The sequence below is a fragment of the Phacochoerus africanus genome, chromosome 8 (genome assembly GCF_016906955.1).
Source record: "Phacochoerus africanus isolate WHEZ1 chromosome 8, ROS_Pafr_v1, whole genome shotgun sequence".
NCBI classification, from domain to species: Eukaryota; Metazoa; Chordata; class Mammalia; order Artiodactyla; family Suidae; genus Phacochoerus; species Phacochoerus africanus.
Window position 1 is genome coordinate 19,522,253 of NC_062551.1, and position 15,046 is coordinate 19,537,298.

General features: G+C 52.7%; 1 protein-coding gene across 1 annotated transcript in view; it reads right to left on the reverse strand.

Moving 5' to 3' along the window:
* The window catches only part of CNGB1 (cyclic nucleotide gated channel subunit beta 1), a 75,339-nt gene that overhangs the window by 12,550 nt on the left and 47,743 nt on the right, over window positions 1-15,046 (reverse strand). The window contains exons 28-33 of the mRNA XM_047791309.1: window positions 8,563-8,704; window positions 7,679-7,838; window positions 5,464-5,561; window positions 5,284-5,367; window positions 726-844; window positions 323-469 (exon numbers count right to left, since the gene is read on the reverse strand). Coding sequence (XP_047647265.1) covers window positions 323-469; window positions 726-844; window positions 5,284-5,367; window positions 5,464-5,561; window positions 7,679-7,838; window positions 8,563-8,704 — 750 coding nt within the window. The remainder of the gene's footprint in view (window positions 1-322; window positions 470-725; window positions 845-5,283; window positions 5,368-5,463; window positions 5,562-7,678; window positions 7,839-8,562; window positions 8,705-15,046) is intronic.

Here is a 15,046-nt window from a genome sequence, read left to right on the forward strand (position 1 = left end):
GAGTTCCTGTTGTGGCTCAGTGGTTAATGAATCTGACTAGGAACCATGAGGATGCAGGTTCGATCCCTGGCCTTGTTCAGTGGGTTAAGGATCCAGCGTTGCCGGGAGCTGTGGAGTAGGTTGCAGATGTGGCTCTGATCCTGCATTGCGGTGGCTCTGGTGTAGGCTGGTGGCTACAGCTCCAATTAGACCCCTAGCCTGGGAACCTCCATAGGCCGCGGGAGTGGCTCTAGAAAAGACAAAAAAAAAAAAAAAAGAAAGAAATGGACACTAAAGTATATATGAATTTCTTTCAGTTGAAAAAAACAAAACAAAAACGTACCTGGCCTTCTTCCGGAGCAACTTCTGAGATTCCGGATAATGCACCAAAATTTCATTCAGGTCCTTCTTATCCAGAATGAAGAGGTTGGTGAAGCCATGGGCCACCACGTTAGCCGTGCGCCGGTTCCCGCCCCCAACAGCCAGCAAGCTGGGGCAGAGAAGGGAAGGAGGTGAGACCCTTCGGAGGCTGCGCTTTTGATCACACGAGCATCTTCACATTACCCCTGCCTGGAGCGCGCAGAAGCGAGCTCGGCCCACCTTGCCTGTGTCAGCAGGTGCTAGGGCTCCTCCCCAGCAGTTTCGTCAGAGCCACCAAAGGGCCCTTAAGGACATAGTCCCACCCACTGGCCATCCCCCCTTTCCCCAGCCTTTGCCCAGGGCCCCCCATTTCGCCCTGCTCTGACCTTATTTCTCCAAATACAGATCCAGCTTTTAGCGTCACCAGCACAGACTTCCCATCCGGGCCGCCCAGGACCTGCACCTGCCCTGCCTGGATGATGTACATCTCCCGGCCTATCTCCCCCTGAAACAGAGACAAGTGTTCAAAGCGGCCACAGAGGCAGCAGGGCTGGGCCCAGAGGGGCTGGGGTCCAGCCCTCCCACTGACATAGCATGTGGGATGGGGATAGTCATTTCCCCTCCGGGCCTCAGTGTCCCTCTCTGTGCATGGGGGAGAGTGACCACCCCCAGGATTACGGTGGGGAGTGAGCGGCGTGATGGAAAGGAATGTACTAGATAAGCCAGGAGGCACAGGTGTCCTGTATGCGGCTAATGCCCAGTGACACACACCCAGGGAGGCCTGGGGCACATGGAAAAGCTCACAGCGGTTCACACAGTCAGCCGACCCCTGAGCCTCCCCCACATCCTACCAGGAGCTCAGAGGCATCTGTTAACTGAAATAGGAATGATACCAACTTGAAGGAGAGTAGCCAGTACTTTTCTGCGCCAGGCGCTGTTCTAAGTGCTTAATGTGACCGAGCTGCTTAATTCTCAACCACCTTGGATGAAGGCGCTCTTTGCCCCAGGTCACAAAGCGCAGCCAAGGCAGAGCTGGGACTTGAACCCAGGCTGTCTGGTTCCAGAGCTCATGGTTCTCGCGGCGGTTGTGAATTGAATTGCGTCCCCCACCCCCGCCCCCACCAAAGTCACCTGCCCAAATCCTAACCCCCAGCTCCTCGGGACGTGACTTCTTTGGAAAGAGGGTCATTGCAGATGTAAACGGTTAAATGAGGAGGAGGTCATGCTGGAGTTGGGGGAGCCCCTAATCCGACATGACTGGTGTCCTTATAAAGGGACATTCGGGCAAAGGGATGGGCGCAGAGGGAAGACGACGTGAAAGACACAGGGAGTGGACCGTCATCTACAAGCCAAGGCGAGCGGCCGGGGCAGATCCTCTGCTCACTGTCCTCAGAAGACACCTGCACTCGGGTCCTGGACCTCTGGCCTCCAGAACTGTGACACAACGCATTTCTGTCACTCAGGCCATTCCATTTGCCTGCTTTGTCACGGCAGCCCTGGCAGACTGATATGATGGTCTTAATCCCAAATTAAACAGAATGAATGAATGAATAGCTTGCTTCGACTGCAATCAGAAATAACTAGTCTGGAGTTCCTGTCGTGGCTCAGTGGTTAACGAATCCGACTAGGAACCATGCAGTTGTGAGTTCAATCCCTGGCCTTGCTCAGTGGGTTAAGGATCCAGCGTTGCCGTGAGCTGTGGTGTAGGTTGCAGACACAGCTCGGATCTGGTGTTGCTCTGAATAGACCCCTAGCCTGGGAACCTCCATACGCCACAGGTGCAGCTCTAGAAAAGACAAAAAAAAAAAAAAAAAAAAGGAGAGAAAAAAATACCTAGTCTGCCAGCACTTCCCAATCCTTTTTTTTTTTTTTTTTAATTTTTCTTTCTGGGTCACATGCATGGCAAATGGAAGTTTCCAGGCCAGGGATCAAACCCAAGACAGAGCTGCAACCTATACCACAGCTGCGGCAACATCACAGCATAACTTAACCCACTGCACAGGGCCAGGGGTCAAACCGATGACTCCAGAGAGACAAGCCAGATCCTTAAGCCACTGCACTACAGAGGGAACTCCCAGCATCTTCCAATCCGCATGTCCTCACAGGCCCTTGCATCTTTAAAGGGAGAAAGATCAAGGACAGGTAAGTGGCTCACGCTTTTGGTTCATTTGACAAACGTTTCCTGGGCATCTCACACATGCGCAGCCTTCTTAACAAAAAGAAAGTTTCATTTCCCTGTTTCAGTGTCTAATTATTATGATTATGATTATGATTATGATTATTTTGGTCTTTTTGTCATTTCTTGGGCCACTCCCGCAGCATATGGAGGTTCCAAGGCTAGGGGATGAATAGAGCTGCAGCCGCCGGCCTATGCCAGAGGCACAGCAGTGCCAGATCTGAACCAAGTCTGCGACCTACACCACAGCTCATGGCAACAGCAGATCCTTAACCCACTGAGCAAGGCCAGGGATCAAACCTGCAACCTCATGGTTCCTAGTCAGATTCGTGAACCACTGTGCCACGACGGGAACTCCCAGTGTCTAATTTGATGCAGGGCCGAAATGTGAGGGGTCGAAAGAGCGCACCCTCATCTCACTAGCCAGCCCAGGGAAGGTCCAGGAGTGGCCTGTGGGTGTCTCAGTGAGACTGTCACAGAGCAAAACCCGTCAGCAGAGGGCGCCATTCACAAACAATTGCCAAGGGCTCATTTCAGCCTCCCCTGCAAACTCCGCAGCACCTGCTCCACTTTCCTTTCTCTGAAGTGAAGTCTGCATTGCCAACAGGGATACTAACAACAGCAAGGGCACCAGTTCTGTGCCAGCTACAGTGCCAACTCTGTATGCACATCTTTTTCAATTCTCACGATCACCCCCTGAGGGAGGTACTATTGATTTCCCTACTTTACCCATGAGAAGAGTCACACTCAGAAAGGGCAAGCCACTTTCCCAAGGCTGCACAGCTAGGAAATGGCTCCAACATCAGACAAATAACTCTATTGCTCCCAACCCTCTCTAGGCCTCGAAGGCTGTAGCTTTAAATTCTCAGCCACCTGCAGCTCTCTTGCCTCCCTTCCCCAAGCTCTCTGCTTCCAGAAACTTCACTATTGCACAGGACACAACTTGGAGCCAGGGCCCTCCTGAGGCTGGGGGTTCCTGAGTCTTACAGGGGGGTGCTGGGTCAATATTTTCACCCCTGTACACACGCTAAGCCTTATTAACAGTTCTGAACTCTGGTTCCTATTCCTCTGTCCTGACCCCTCACTCATCAAGTGACCACGCTCTCATCTTGAATCCTCAAGAATGGGAGCAGAAGGGGCCGAAGACACTGCCTGCCCTGGGAATAAACCCCAGCATTTCCCAGGATCAGGTGGACGATGTAAGGGAGAGAAGGGGGTCTGAGGGGCAGTGGGGCGGGGCCCGTGGCATCAGGAGAACACGATGTCCCCTCGGGGCCAGCCCCTCTCCACTCCAGCTGACGCTTCCTATTTGGGAAAGTGGGGCTCAGTGTTAGCTGATTTTCTGTTTTCAGCCAGAAATCTGGATTCTTTTTTTCTTTTGTTAGGGCCACACCTGCAGCATATGGAGGTTCCCAGGCTAGGGGTCAAAGTGGAGCTGCAGCTGCCTGTCTACACCACAGCCACAGCAACGCAAGATCTGAGCCACATCTGTGGCCTACGGCACAGCTCACAGCAACACCGGATCCTTAACCCACTGAGCAGGGCCAGAGAGCGAACTTGTATCCTCTAGTCGGATTCTTAACCCGGTGAGCCAGAACTCCAGAGATCTGAATTTTTATGTGAAATATTCCTTTTTTTTTTCTTTTCTTCTGGTCATACCCGTGGCATGTAGAAATTCCCATGCCAGGAGGCCAGGAATTGAACCAGTGCCACGGCAGAGGCCCAAGCTGCTGCAGTGACAATGCCAGCTCCTTAACCTGCTGCACTACAGGAGGACTCTGACACCTTCCAATTTTTAAAGATTGGAGACTAATTCAAAAAATTATTTTAGTTTAGCCCGCCCCCCCAAAAAAATCCCATAAATCCCATGGTTGGCTCTTGCACAGGGACCATCAGTTTGTAACCTCTGACCTATCCCACCCCTTCTCTAGCCCCATTTTCCTGATGGGAAAACCAAGACCCTAGAAGCAGTTCCATCTACACAGTCACGATCCTGCCCCTCTTTAGGCTCCTTACTTTCTTTTTGTTTGTACAGCCGCTCCTGCAGCATATGGGAGTTCCCAAGCTAGAGGTCAAATCGGAGCTGCAGCTGAGGCCTACGCCGCAACCACAGCCACACTGTATCTGAGCTGCATCTTCGACTTAGGCTGCAGCTTGTAGCACCATCAGATCCTTAACCCACTGAGCGAGGCCAGGGATCGAACCTGCATCCTCACGGACACTATGTTGGGTTCTTTTTTTCAATTTATTACTCAATGAATTTTATTATATTTGTAGTTGTACAATGATCAATTGTATAGCATTTCCATCCCAAACCCCCAGCCCATTTCCCCACCCTCCAACCTGTCTCCTTTGGAAACCATAAGTTTTTCAAAGTCTGTGAGTCAGTATCTGTTCTGCAAGGAAGTTCATTGTGTTCATTTTGCAGATTCACAATGTCTGGTTCTTAACCCACTGGGCCACAATAGGAACTCCCTTCGCTTTTCTTTCCTGTAAAACGAGCCTCCTTATCCCGGCCCCCACAGTCCCACGGAGAAGGAGCAGGACCTGAGACACATCTGCGTTCAGTGCCTGGAGCTGGACGAAGGCTCCTTGTGCCAAACAAGCTGGAGACTGGGGTCAGTTCACCACATTCCCCGCTCCCAGCAATTCCGCTCTCCCCCTACTCACAAACCTCACTGGGCCGCAAAGGCACCCCTTCCAGCCCAGCTCTGACAGGCAGGGGGCTGTGATCCCAGACCACATTGCAGCTGCCCTGGGCCCCTCACCTTCTTGCACACGTAGTCGTTGGGCAGGTAGACAACAGAGCGAAGCCTCTTCAGCATGTCGAAGATCATCTGCCGGTCACAGCCCTGGCCGCAAGAGGAGGGGAAAGGAGCTGCTAAGACAAAGGCATGGGCTCAGGGCCTTCCGGAGTCCTGAGGGTGGGGACCCTGGGTGGGCCATACCTGGAAGAGTGCCACTTTGCTGACGATGTCGTAGTTCACGTCGATGGCAAGGTCCAGCCGCATCTTGTCTGGAAGCTGCACCATCAGCTCTGATTCGTCTGCAAACAAGACCCTGGCAAGGGTCAGAGGCACGGCCAGGCCCCTCCTTCACAAACACAGGGCCAATTCAGGCTGCACTGGCTGGGCCCCCGGGCACGCCATTCCTCTCCCACCTGGAACCACTCTGGAGTGGGAAGGTGCCCACTCTGCTTCCAGGCCCTTTCCCAACACCGTTCCCTCTGCTGAGAACACCCCCCCTTCACTTTCCTGGTTATTTCCTACTCCTTCTTCAGAACCCAGCCCTCATGTCACCTCCTCCAGGAAGTCTTCCCTTGACATCCTCCCGCCCAACTATGATGTTACCAAGCCCTGTGCCATAGCCCATGTCACACCCTTCATGGCAACTGTGTGCCAACGATCTGTCTTTGCCATGCACGTGATAAGAACAACAGTAGCAGGAACTAAAGTATGTAGAGCAGTTACTATATGCCAGGCACTCTTTTACAGAGAATTTTACCAAGATGATTTCATGAAACGTTCCCAGCAGCTCAAGAGGCACCTAGTACTATAACCACTTTACAGACAAGGAAAGGGAGTCTCGAAGGGCAAAGATGCCCACAGCCATGCAGTCCAAGGGGATGGAATCAGGACCCCTCCCCGCACCCCCTCCCCGCCCCCCGCCTGGGCCCTGTGGTTTCAGAGCCTATCCTGGGAAAGCAGTGTGTCTGCCCATCATGGGCTCTATAGTGCACAGCTGAGAGGTTGGCACGGAGTGAAGGTGGCAGCTGGAGATAGAAATCCATGCCAGGGTCCAGCCCTATGGCCCACCCACTGCACATAGCTTAGGGCTCAGAACTGGGTCTGTGCTACCCTGGGCAGGTCAGAGCCCTCTCTGGTCCTTAGCATGAACCCTGTGAAAAGGGACAATGCTACCAATGTCACAAAGCTGTCCTTGGAACAAAATGAGACAGAAGTGAACTTGGAAACTGCATTGTCCACAGACCTTCCAACACCTCCAGGTCAAGAGAGTGTGAGCTGCAAATGTGGTTTCTTTGAGACCAAACTGAACCCCATGGAGGTGACGGTGGAGGGGGGAGCCCTATCATTTTGCTTAGGGCTCTGAGGGACTCTAAGGCACAGTGCAGTGGGCCATGAGGCCTCCAAAATGATGTCCAGCCTCTGAAAACAAAATTCATAGCTCCCCAAAATGAAAAGGAAATAGGACAAAATTAAAGTCGATTAGCATATACTTAGCATACCCAAATTTCACTAAGGATTCCATTTAGAATCCATGAAAATGTCACTACATTTGCAAACAGTTTATAGGTGAGATCCTCCCACTTTGCAAGAATTACTGAGCACACCTGATCATTGACAAGATAGCAGAAACAACAGTGAATGAAAACTGGGCATTCCCTGGTGGCCTAGCAGTTGAGGATTTGGTGCTGTTACTGCTGTGGTGAGGATTCGATCCCTGACCTGGGAACTTCTGCATGCCGTGGGCACAGCCCCCCCAAAAGCATTGTTTTAGCCAAAACAATTTCAGAAGCAAGGTATAACATAAAAACAAATTTAGAAAATAGGAGTTCCCGTTGTGGTGCAGGGAAAAGAAATCTGACCAGTATCCATGAGGACGCAGGTTCGATCCCTGGCCTCGCTCAGTGGATTAAGGATCCGGTGTTGCCATGAGCTGTGGTGTGGGTTGCAGACCTGCTCAGATCCAGCATTGCTGTGGCTGTGGCATAGGCCGGCCACACAGCTCCAATTTGACCCCTGGCCTGGGAACTTTCATATACCATGGGTGTGGCCCTAAAAAGCAAAAACCTAACAAACAAAAAATTTAGAAAGTATACATTCTCTTCATGGATGCACATGGAGAGAAGGAGAGGGGAGAGAAACAGAACCTTCCTTCCTGGTTTCAGCTGTACTCCCATCTTCAAATGGGAGCTGCCTTTCAAGGTGAGGCAGGGCAAGCAGAAGACAAGCCCCTCAAGTCTTCAGGGGTCTCCCGATGGCCCAGTGGGAGGTCACCTCCCAAGGCCTCCCTAGGCCCCCTCACTTAAATGCTGGGCCGCAGCCAACAGAGGCCCCAGTACTCAGGGCCCAGGAAGGCAGGGCGCTGGGTGAGGGGAGCCGGTGGCAGGGGTGGGGTGGGGGGTGAGGGATGTGGTCTTACCCAGCATGCCTTGGGAGTGCCAGGTGTACTCATACCAGGTCTTGACCCGGTTCTGCACGGACCTGGGGATCTTGTAGAAGTTCATGTACTTGACTGTGCTGTCCATACAGCTGCGGTAGTAGGTCTGCCCCGCGGTGGCGGCCCCCACCACGTCTCTCATCTAGGGGGGTGGGGGGGTGGCCAAGGAAGCCACTGGGTCAGAGTGGGGGCCAGGCTTCGGGGACAGGTGTCACAGGCACATTTACTTAACACGGGGGAGGGGCGCATGCTCGCGGGGGGGGGGGGGGGTAGGAAATCAGGGGAAAGGGAATCCTGTGTCTACACACAGAGGTTTTGCCTCCAGGGTGTACAAGGAGGAGTGAGGCTGCTGGCCCCTTGGGTGGACTCAAGTTCCAGGAGAGAAAGCCTCGCTGTGGGGGCGCTGATGCTGGGGCAGGTCTGATTCTGGTACTCGGAACCAGGTTCCGCTCCTCCAGGCAGAGCCCTCAAAGGCATCTCTGAGGACCCCTAGTGGTCACTTCATGCACTGACTGTAATATGAGCTGTGCCCCCAGCACATCAGAATCCACCTGGGGCTTCTCGCCAAGGGAAGAGCCCAAATCCTCAGCTTCTGCGGAAAGCCGGTCAGCCCAGCTCTCCAGATACCCCAGAGGGACTGACCTGTCATATGGGAAGCAGCCTCAGAGAGGAAATGGGACCTACACCGCCATCGCCACCCCTTCACCCAGGGAGCCCCAGAACTCCGAGCTCCTAACTTTCAGTCCAGTGCTCTTTTCTGGGCTTGGTCTGAAAGGAACAGGCAGAGACGGTGCTGCTGGGAGCAGTGGGAGGGAGAGGGGTCCTGCAGGCAGGGGGGTTGGAAGCCAGACTGGTGACCCAGCTACCTGTCCGATCATCACGGAGAAAGCGAAGACGCCTGTGAAATAGTTCAGCCCCTGGAAGACAATTTCGAAGAGCGTCTTGGGGTCGGGCAGGCCGCCAATAGTGATGAGGGTCTTCACAGCCCAGTAGTAACAGCGAATGTAACTAGGAGAGAATAGGAAGGGGACCTCGGTCATCCCAGGCCCCACCCTGATCCTAAGAGTAGCAACACCTCTTCACCCACAGCGCCCCCTGCAGCTTGTAGAGCATGTTTGCAGGTGCTGTCTGGCTTGATGGTGGTTCTGCCTGGACCCAGCACAGATGTGCGGTCATCCCCATTTACAGATGTGGAAACGGAGGCTCCCAGGGATTGCTAGGAAGACTTGGCAGGAGGATAACCAGGGTTTTCCGGCTCCCGAGGCCTGGGCTCCCGCCGTTCCCCTCAATACGTTGTCAATGTCCATGGCCTTTCCTTTGCTATCTCATCATGAGGTTCAAGAAAAACCTCATAATTGGAAGACACGCTGAGGATCACCTTATCTGACTCTCGCTCTTGCCCGTCCATTTGCCAGATGGTGCAACTGAGGCCCCCAAAGGGGAAGGGAATGCCTGTGGTCAGCAGCTGGCAAGTTCCAGAGCTGGGAGTGGAAACCTGATGTCATCTGCTTCTCTGAACTGTCACCAGCCATCAGGAACCGCTTGACACAGATGCATAAACTGTTGGGAAGGGAGGTATGGGTGATGGGCTCCTACAGTCAGGCAAAAGGCATAGAAAATACCCCAAGCTTGTCTATCACAAAGCAGCAAGAGTCCCTTACACACCTGTCCCCACACCTTTATTTTCTTCTTTCTTTTTTTAGGGCCGCACCTGGGGCATATGGAAGTTCCAGGTTAGGGATTGAATTGAAGCCACAGCTGTCGTCCTATGCCACAGCCACAGCAACACGGGATCCGAGCTGCACCTTCGACCTACATCACAGCTCACGGCAACACCAGATCCTTAACCTACTGAGTGAGGCCAGGGATCAAACCTGAGTCCTCATGGATACTAGCTGAGTTCTTAACCCACCAAACCACAACAGGAACTCCTGTCCGCACCTTCAGATCAGGCCCTGCCAGAGGTCAGCAAGGGTGAGGTCAGCCAAGCCTAAACACAGGGCGACCTCAGCAGACTTTGCTGTGCCTCCTGTCCTCCCACCAGGGCACAGGAGCAGCCCAGAGCCTGGCCTGGCTCCCGTGTCTTGATATTTCCATGCTTCAGGGTCACTGCTCAGCTGGGCCTTGCAAAACATCATCCAGGTAACCAATCACCTGGTCTGAGAATGACCCCAAACTAGTCCTCCCCTGGGCTCCGTTCACTGGCTATCTGTGCAGCGTGGTGGTTAGAGCATGGGCTCTGGAGCCGGACTGCCTGGGCTCACACCCAGCTCTGCCACTTTCTAGCTGCAAATCCTGGACACGTTACCCATCTCGCCAAGCCTCAGTGACCTTCCCCTGAAACAAGCTCAGCAAGAGAATCTCCTTCACAAGAGATTCAGGGCGAACCTGAAAACGACATGAGGTGCAAAAGAGCACCCAGCATAAGGGTGACCGCCTGTTGTAGCACCTCCTGGGAGCGAGCTCAGTAAATGTCAGCTATCAGAGCCTTCACTGTCGCTGCTGCCTGCAGTGGGGAACAACAGACTCGCCTGTGTCCTCAAGAAGCTTACTGTCCAGTGGGGACAGGCAAGTCGGTGTGCGCTGAGCACTGGGAGGTGGGGAAGCAGAGGCTGTTGGAGAGTTGGGGTGGTGGGCGGCTCTGCCTCTCACTAGCTGTGAGGCCCGGGGCAGAGCTCCCGGCCCCTCATTACCACCTACCTGGCACATGAAAATAACTTGATGGGAGTGACAGGAGCCCGGACTGTCCTGTCAATCCCCCGTCATACCAGTCCTGGCCACCAGACGGCGAGCTAAACAGCCTTTAGAGGCACTGAGCTGGGGTGCTGCCTGGGCGCTGCGTGCTGCTGGGCCACCAGAAGCAAGATGAGTGATGCCCACACAGCTCCAGCTTTCCCTTCTTGGCTGAAGAAGTCAGCCACTGGCATAGATGGCACATCTTAGGAGCCTCCTGTGTCTTCCATGCCCCTGGGCACGTGAGGACCCCGGCCGGCTGCCCCAGACTGGGCAGAAGCAGAGGAGGCCGAAGAACCCAGTTATAGAGGAATTCAGATCTTTAAGCCCTTGGCCCAGAGCAGGCAGTGGAGAAAGGGTCACCATTTTGAAAGTTATTATTAGAGATGATATTGGCCTTCTGGAGGGACCCTCCTTCACTACTCCTGCTTTTGCATATCTCGGGGTTCCCTGTAGGATTTCATTTGGGAAAGCGTAATAGAGCCAGGAAAGCAGGCCTGTCCCCTGCAGAGCAGCGAGAGCTCCCGAGGGACCTGCAGAGGGAAGTCCCAGGTGGCTGGCCCGTTCTTTCCTGTCCTGCCCAGCCTGCCACTGCTCCCAGGTCTGCCCGTGATGGTCTTAGCCTGTTGAGACACAAACTTCTTTGAGAATCTATGGGAAGTTAGGAAGCTTCTCCTTAGAAAAGCCAGAATGCTCCCAAAATTTAGTTCCAATTTCAAGGGGGTTTGTGACCCAGGTAAGGAGCCCATTTTCTGGTGTGCTGGCTTCCCCCCAAGAATGGCCACAGCTAGGAAGTGGGGTCACTGGCTCCTGTCCAGGCATGGGCTGGACATGATACACACCGTTTATTATTTCTCACAAGGAATTTGATCTTGGGGTCTCTTTGTCTTCTTTTTCGGATTGAACCCGAGATATATGGAAGTTCCCAGGCCAGGGGTTGAATCAGAGCTGCCGATGCCAGCCTACACCATGGCCACAGCAACATTGGATCAGAGCCGCCTCTGTGAACTTCTTGAGGCAATGCTGGATCCTTAACCTCCTGAACAAGGCCAGGGATCGAACCTGCATCCTCTCGGATACTAGTCAGGTTCTTAACCCGCTGAGCCACAATGGGAACTCCTCACAAGGAATTTGAATGTAATCCTACTTATTCTGCAGATGAGAAAATTGAGTTTCAGAGAGGGTAAGCAGAAATGAATCTGATTCGGAACCATGAGTTTTTGGGTTCGATCCCTGGCCTCTCTCAGTGGGTTAAGGATCCGGCGTTGCCCTGAGCTGTGGTGTAGCTCACAGACTCGGCTAGGATCTGGTGTTGCTGTGGCTCTGGCATAGGCCGGCGGCTACAGCTCCAATTAGACCCCTAGCCTGGGAATTTCCATATGCAGCGGGTATGTCCCTGAAAAGACAAGATACAAAAAGAAAAGAAAAGAAAAGAAAAGAAAGGGTAAGGGCCTTACCCAAGGTCACAGAGCAAGGTTTAATGGAAAGCTTCTGTTCTCTTGGCAGAGAAGGGGCCTTAGAGTCCTCTCTCTGCCGCCTTGTGAGGGGACACATGAATGAATGAATGAATGAATGAATGAACAGTCTGGTCATGGGCTCAGGAGCAGGGCTGTGGATGGGTTCGGCCAAGGGGAAGAGGGGGCAGCGCTGGTGGTGATGTGGGGGTGCTGGGCTGTGACCCCACCCCCGGCACACTCCACCTCACAGTGGGTGTCAGGGTTCCCTGCCACCTGCCTGGGCTGCCCTAGACCTGAGACTCTCTAGGAGAGCCCTTCTCAGGCCCTAGGCCCATTGCAGAAGGCGACAGTTGAGGCCACTGTGGCTGACCCTGGGGCATCTGTCCTGAGGGCTGTTCTGGATCAACAGCTGCTCTACAGAGAAGCCTCCTTGGACACGAGTGACCGCCTGTTGTAGCACCTCCTGGGAGCGAGCGGGTGGAGGAGGTCCACGTGTTGAATGCTGGACTGAGAGCATTTTGTGCCACTAGTGGGCACGGCCCGGAGCCTGCATGAGGGGACTCCCTGACCCCTGGACTCTTCCTCTGTCTCTTTGTCACTGCAGCTGATTGAGTGCCCACTATGGCCTGGCACTGGACCAGTGACTCAGAGGCAGCTAATCCTCAGTTACCTCCTCAAGGGGTGGGTTCCATTATCAGCCCCACTGGGCAGATCAGAAAACTGAGGCTCAGACAAGAGAAGTGACCTGTCCACTGCTAGCAGCTGGCGGCGCCAGGAATCACCCCGTAGACTCCTGTTTCTGAAGTTTGTGCTCTGAATCTCCAGGCTCCTTCCTGACCTTGACCTGCTGTGCGTCTGTCTCCTTCCCACACTGTCTTCCACCCCCGTCATCACACAAACCCTGTCTTGGGTGTTTGTTTGTTTGTTTGTTTTGTTTTGTTGCTTTTGCTTTTTAGGGCCCCACCTGAGGCACATGGAGGTTCCCAGGCTAGGGTTCGAATCAGAGCTACAGCTGCCGGCCTACTCCACAGCCATGGCAATGCCAGATCTACAACCTCAACTTGGGTGGTTTTTTTGCCCTAACGAACAAACCAGTGTCTCCCTAACTGACTGGTCTCCTTCCCGGCTGTCCTCCCCATCCATCCTCCCACCAGCCATCATCAGAAGGTCCCTCTGGGTCCTGTCATTCTCCTGCTTAAAACACTGTGAAAGGCAAGGAATAAGAGTGTAAATGGTAGTTTTTAATACCCAGCCACCCCTCAAAAATGGGGCAGTGTGTGGGAATTCATTCTTTCCTTTCTTTCTTTCTTTCTTTCTTTCTTTCTTTCTTTCTTTCTTTCTTTCTTTCTTTCTTTCTTTCTTCCTTCCTTCCTTCCTTCCTTCCTTCCTTCCTTCCTTCCTTCCTTCCTTTTCATCTTTTTAGGGCCGCACCCACGGCATATGGAGGTTCCCAGACTAGGGGTCCAATCAGAGCTGTAGATGCTGGCCTACGCCACAGCCACAGCAATGCCAGATCTGAGCTGCATCTGCGACCTACACCACAGCTCATGGCAATGCGGGATCCTTAACCCACTGAGCGAGGCCGGGGATCAAACCTGCATCCTCATGGATGCTAGTCAGATTCATTTCCGCTGAGCCACGATGGGAACTCCTCTCTCTACTTTCCAATCTCCTTTTCTGTAAACCTAAAGCTGCTCTAGAAATAGCCTATTCATTAAAATAATACCTTTTTTAAAAGAACTGCATAAAAAGGTCACACCCTTGGCCCTGCCAATCCCCTTTAGGAATTTATCAGGAGGAAACTGTCAGACAAGACGACAAAGATTCGTATCCACAGATGCTCCGCTCAGCATCACGTCATGATGAAAAACTAGACGTATCTCAAGTGGCCAATGATGAGCAAATGGCTACAGAAATGTCGCTGCCTCGGTGGCGCAGGCATAGATACCATGGTTTTTAAAACTTTGCAATGGAAGCACAAGCACAATATCGTATTACTCTAGTTCCTTGTTGGTGACAAATTTTTCCACATTTTCACATTTCTAAAATTGGGATTATCTTACTGTACATTTAGTGCAATATTTCTTTTTTTTCCCCCAAAAAAACTGTATTGACTCAATAATGTATCACGCAATGAACTGTATCTTAGACTCAAAGAAACAGAAAATGCTCCTGATCGTTCTTTCATAATCAAAATACATATATGTATATAAAGGCACAGGGAAAAAGAAACTTTGGCCGCTTCCCTATTGCCTAGGACAGTGCTATCCAATAAAAACCTGATGCAATCCACATAGGAAATTTAGCTTTTTTATTTATTTTTTTTATTTTTGTCTTTTTGCCTTTTCTAAGGCCGCTCCCGCGGCATATGGAGTTTCCCAGGCTAGAGGTCCAATCGGAGCTACAGCTGCCAGCCCACACCACAGCCATGGCAACGTCAGATCTGAGCTGCATCTGCGACCTACACCGCAGTTCAGGGCAATGCCCGATCCTTAACCCACTGAGTGAGGCCAGGGATCGAACCCACCACTTCATGGTTCCTAGTCAGATTTGTTACCCACTGAGCCACAACAGGAACTCTGAGATTTAACACTTTTGAGTAGCCATATTTTTGAAATGCAAAAAGGAACAGGTGACATCAATTTTAATAATGTAATATCTGTTAACCCCAAATATCAAGCTGAATATATCAACATGTAACCAATATGTTACAAATGAGTAACGAGATGGTTTTTTCCTGGCCTCCAAATGCCATGTGTTCTCTACACCTGCAGCGTATTTCAGTAGTCTCTGCACTTCCAGCACCGAGCGGCAGCCCGCTGTGGCCGGGGGCTGAGATCCGGGCTTGGACGCCTCCCCCCTCACAGGTCCTTCCTCACGCCCTCCAGCCACACGGGCCTGCTCCCAGCTCCTCGAACCAATACCTGGCAGCTCCTCACGCGTCTTCATGCTGTCCCCTCCCCCGGGGATACTCTGCCCCTTCTCTCCACCTACCAAGGCCACGATCAAACTTAAGTTTTCAGAACTTAGCTGCCCACGCCCCCTCCCCACCCCTCCACAGCTCTGGGCAGTTGAGACTCTGTAGACACGCTGCCTGGGTTCAAATCCCAGCAAAGGTACGACCTGTGCAGCCTGAGGGAGTCACTTCACATCTGTTACT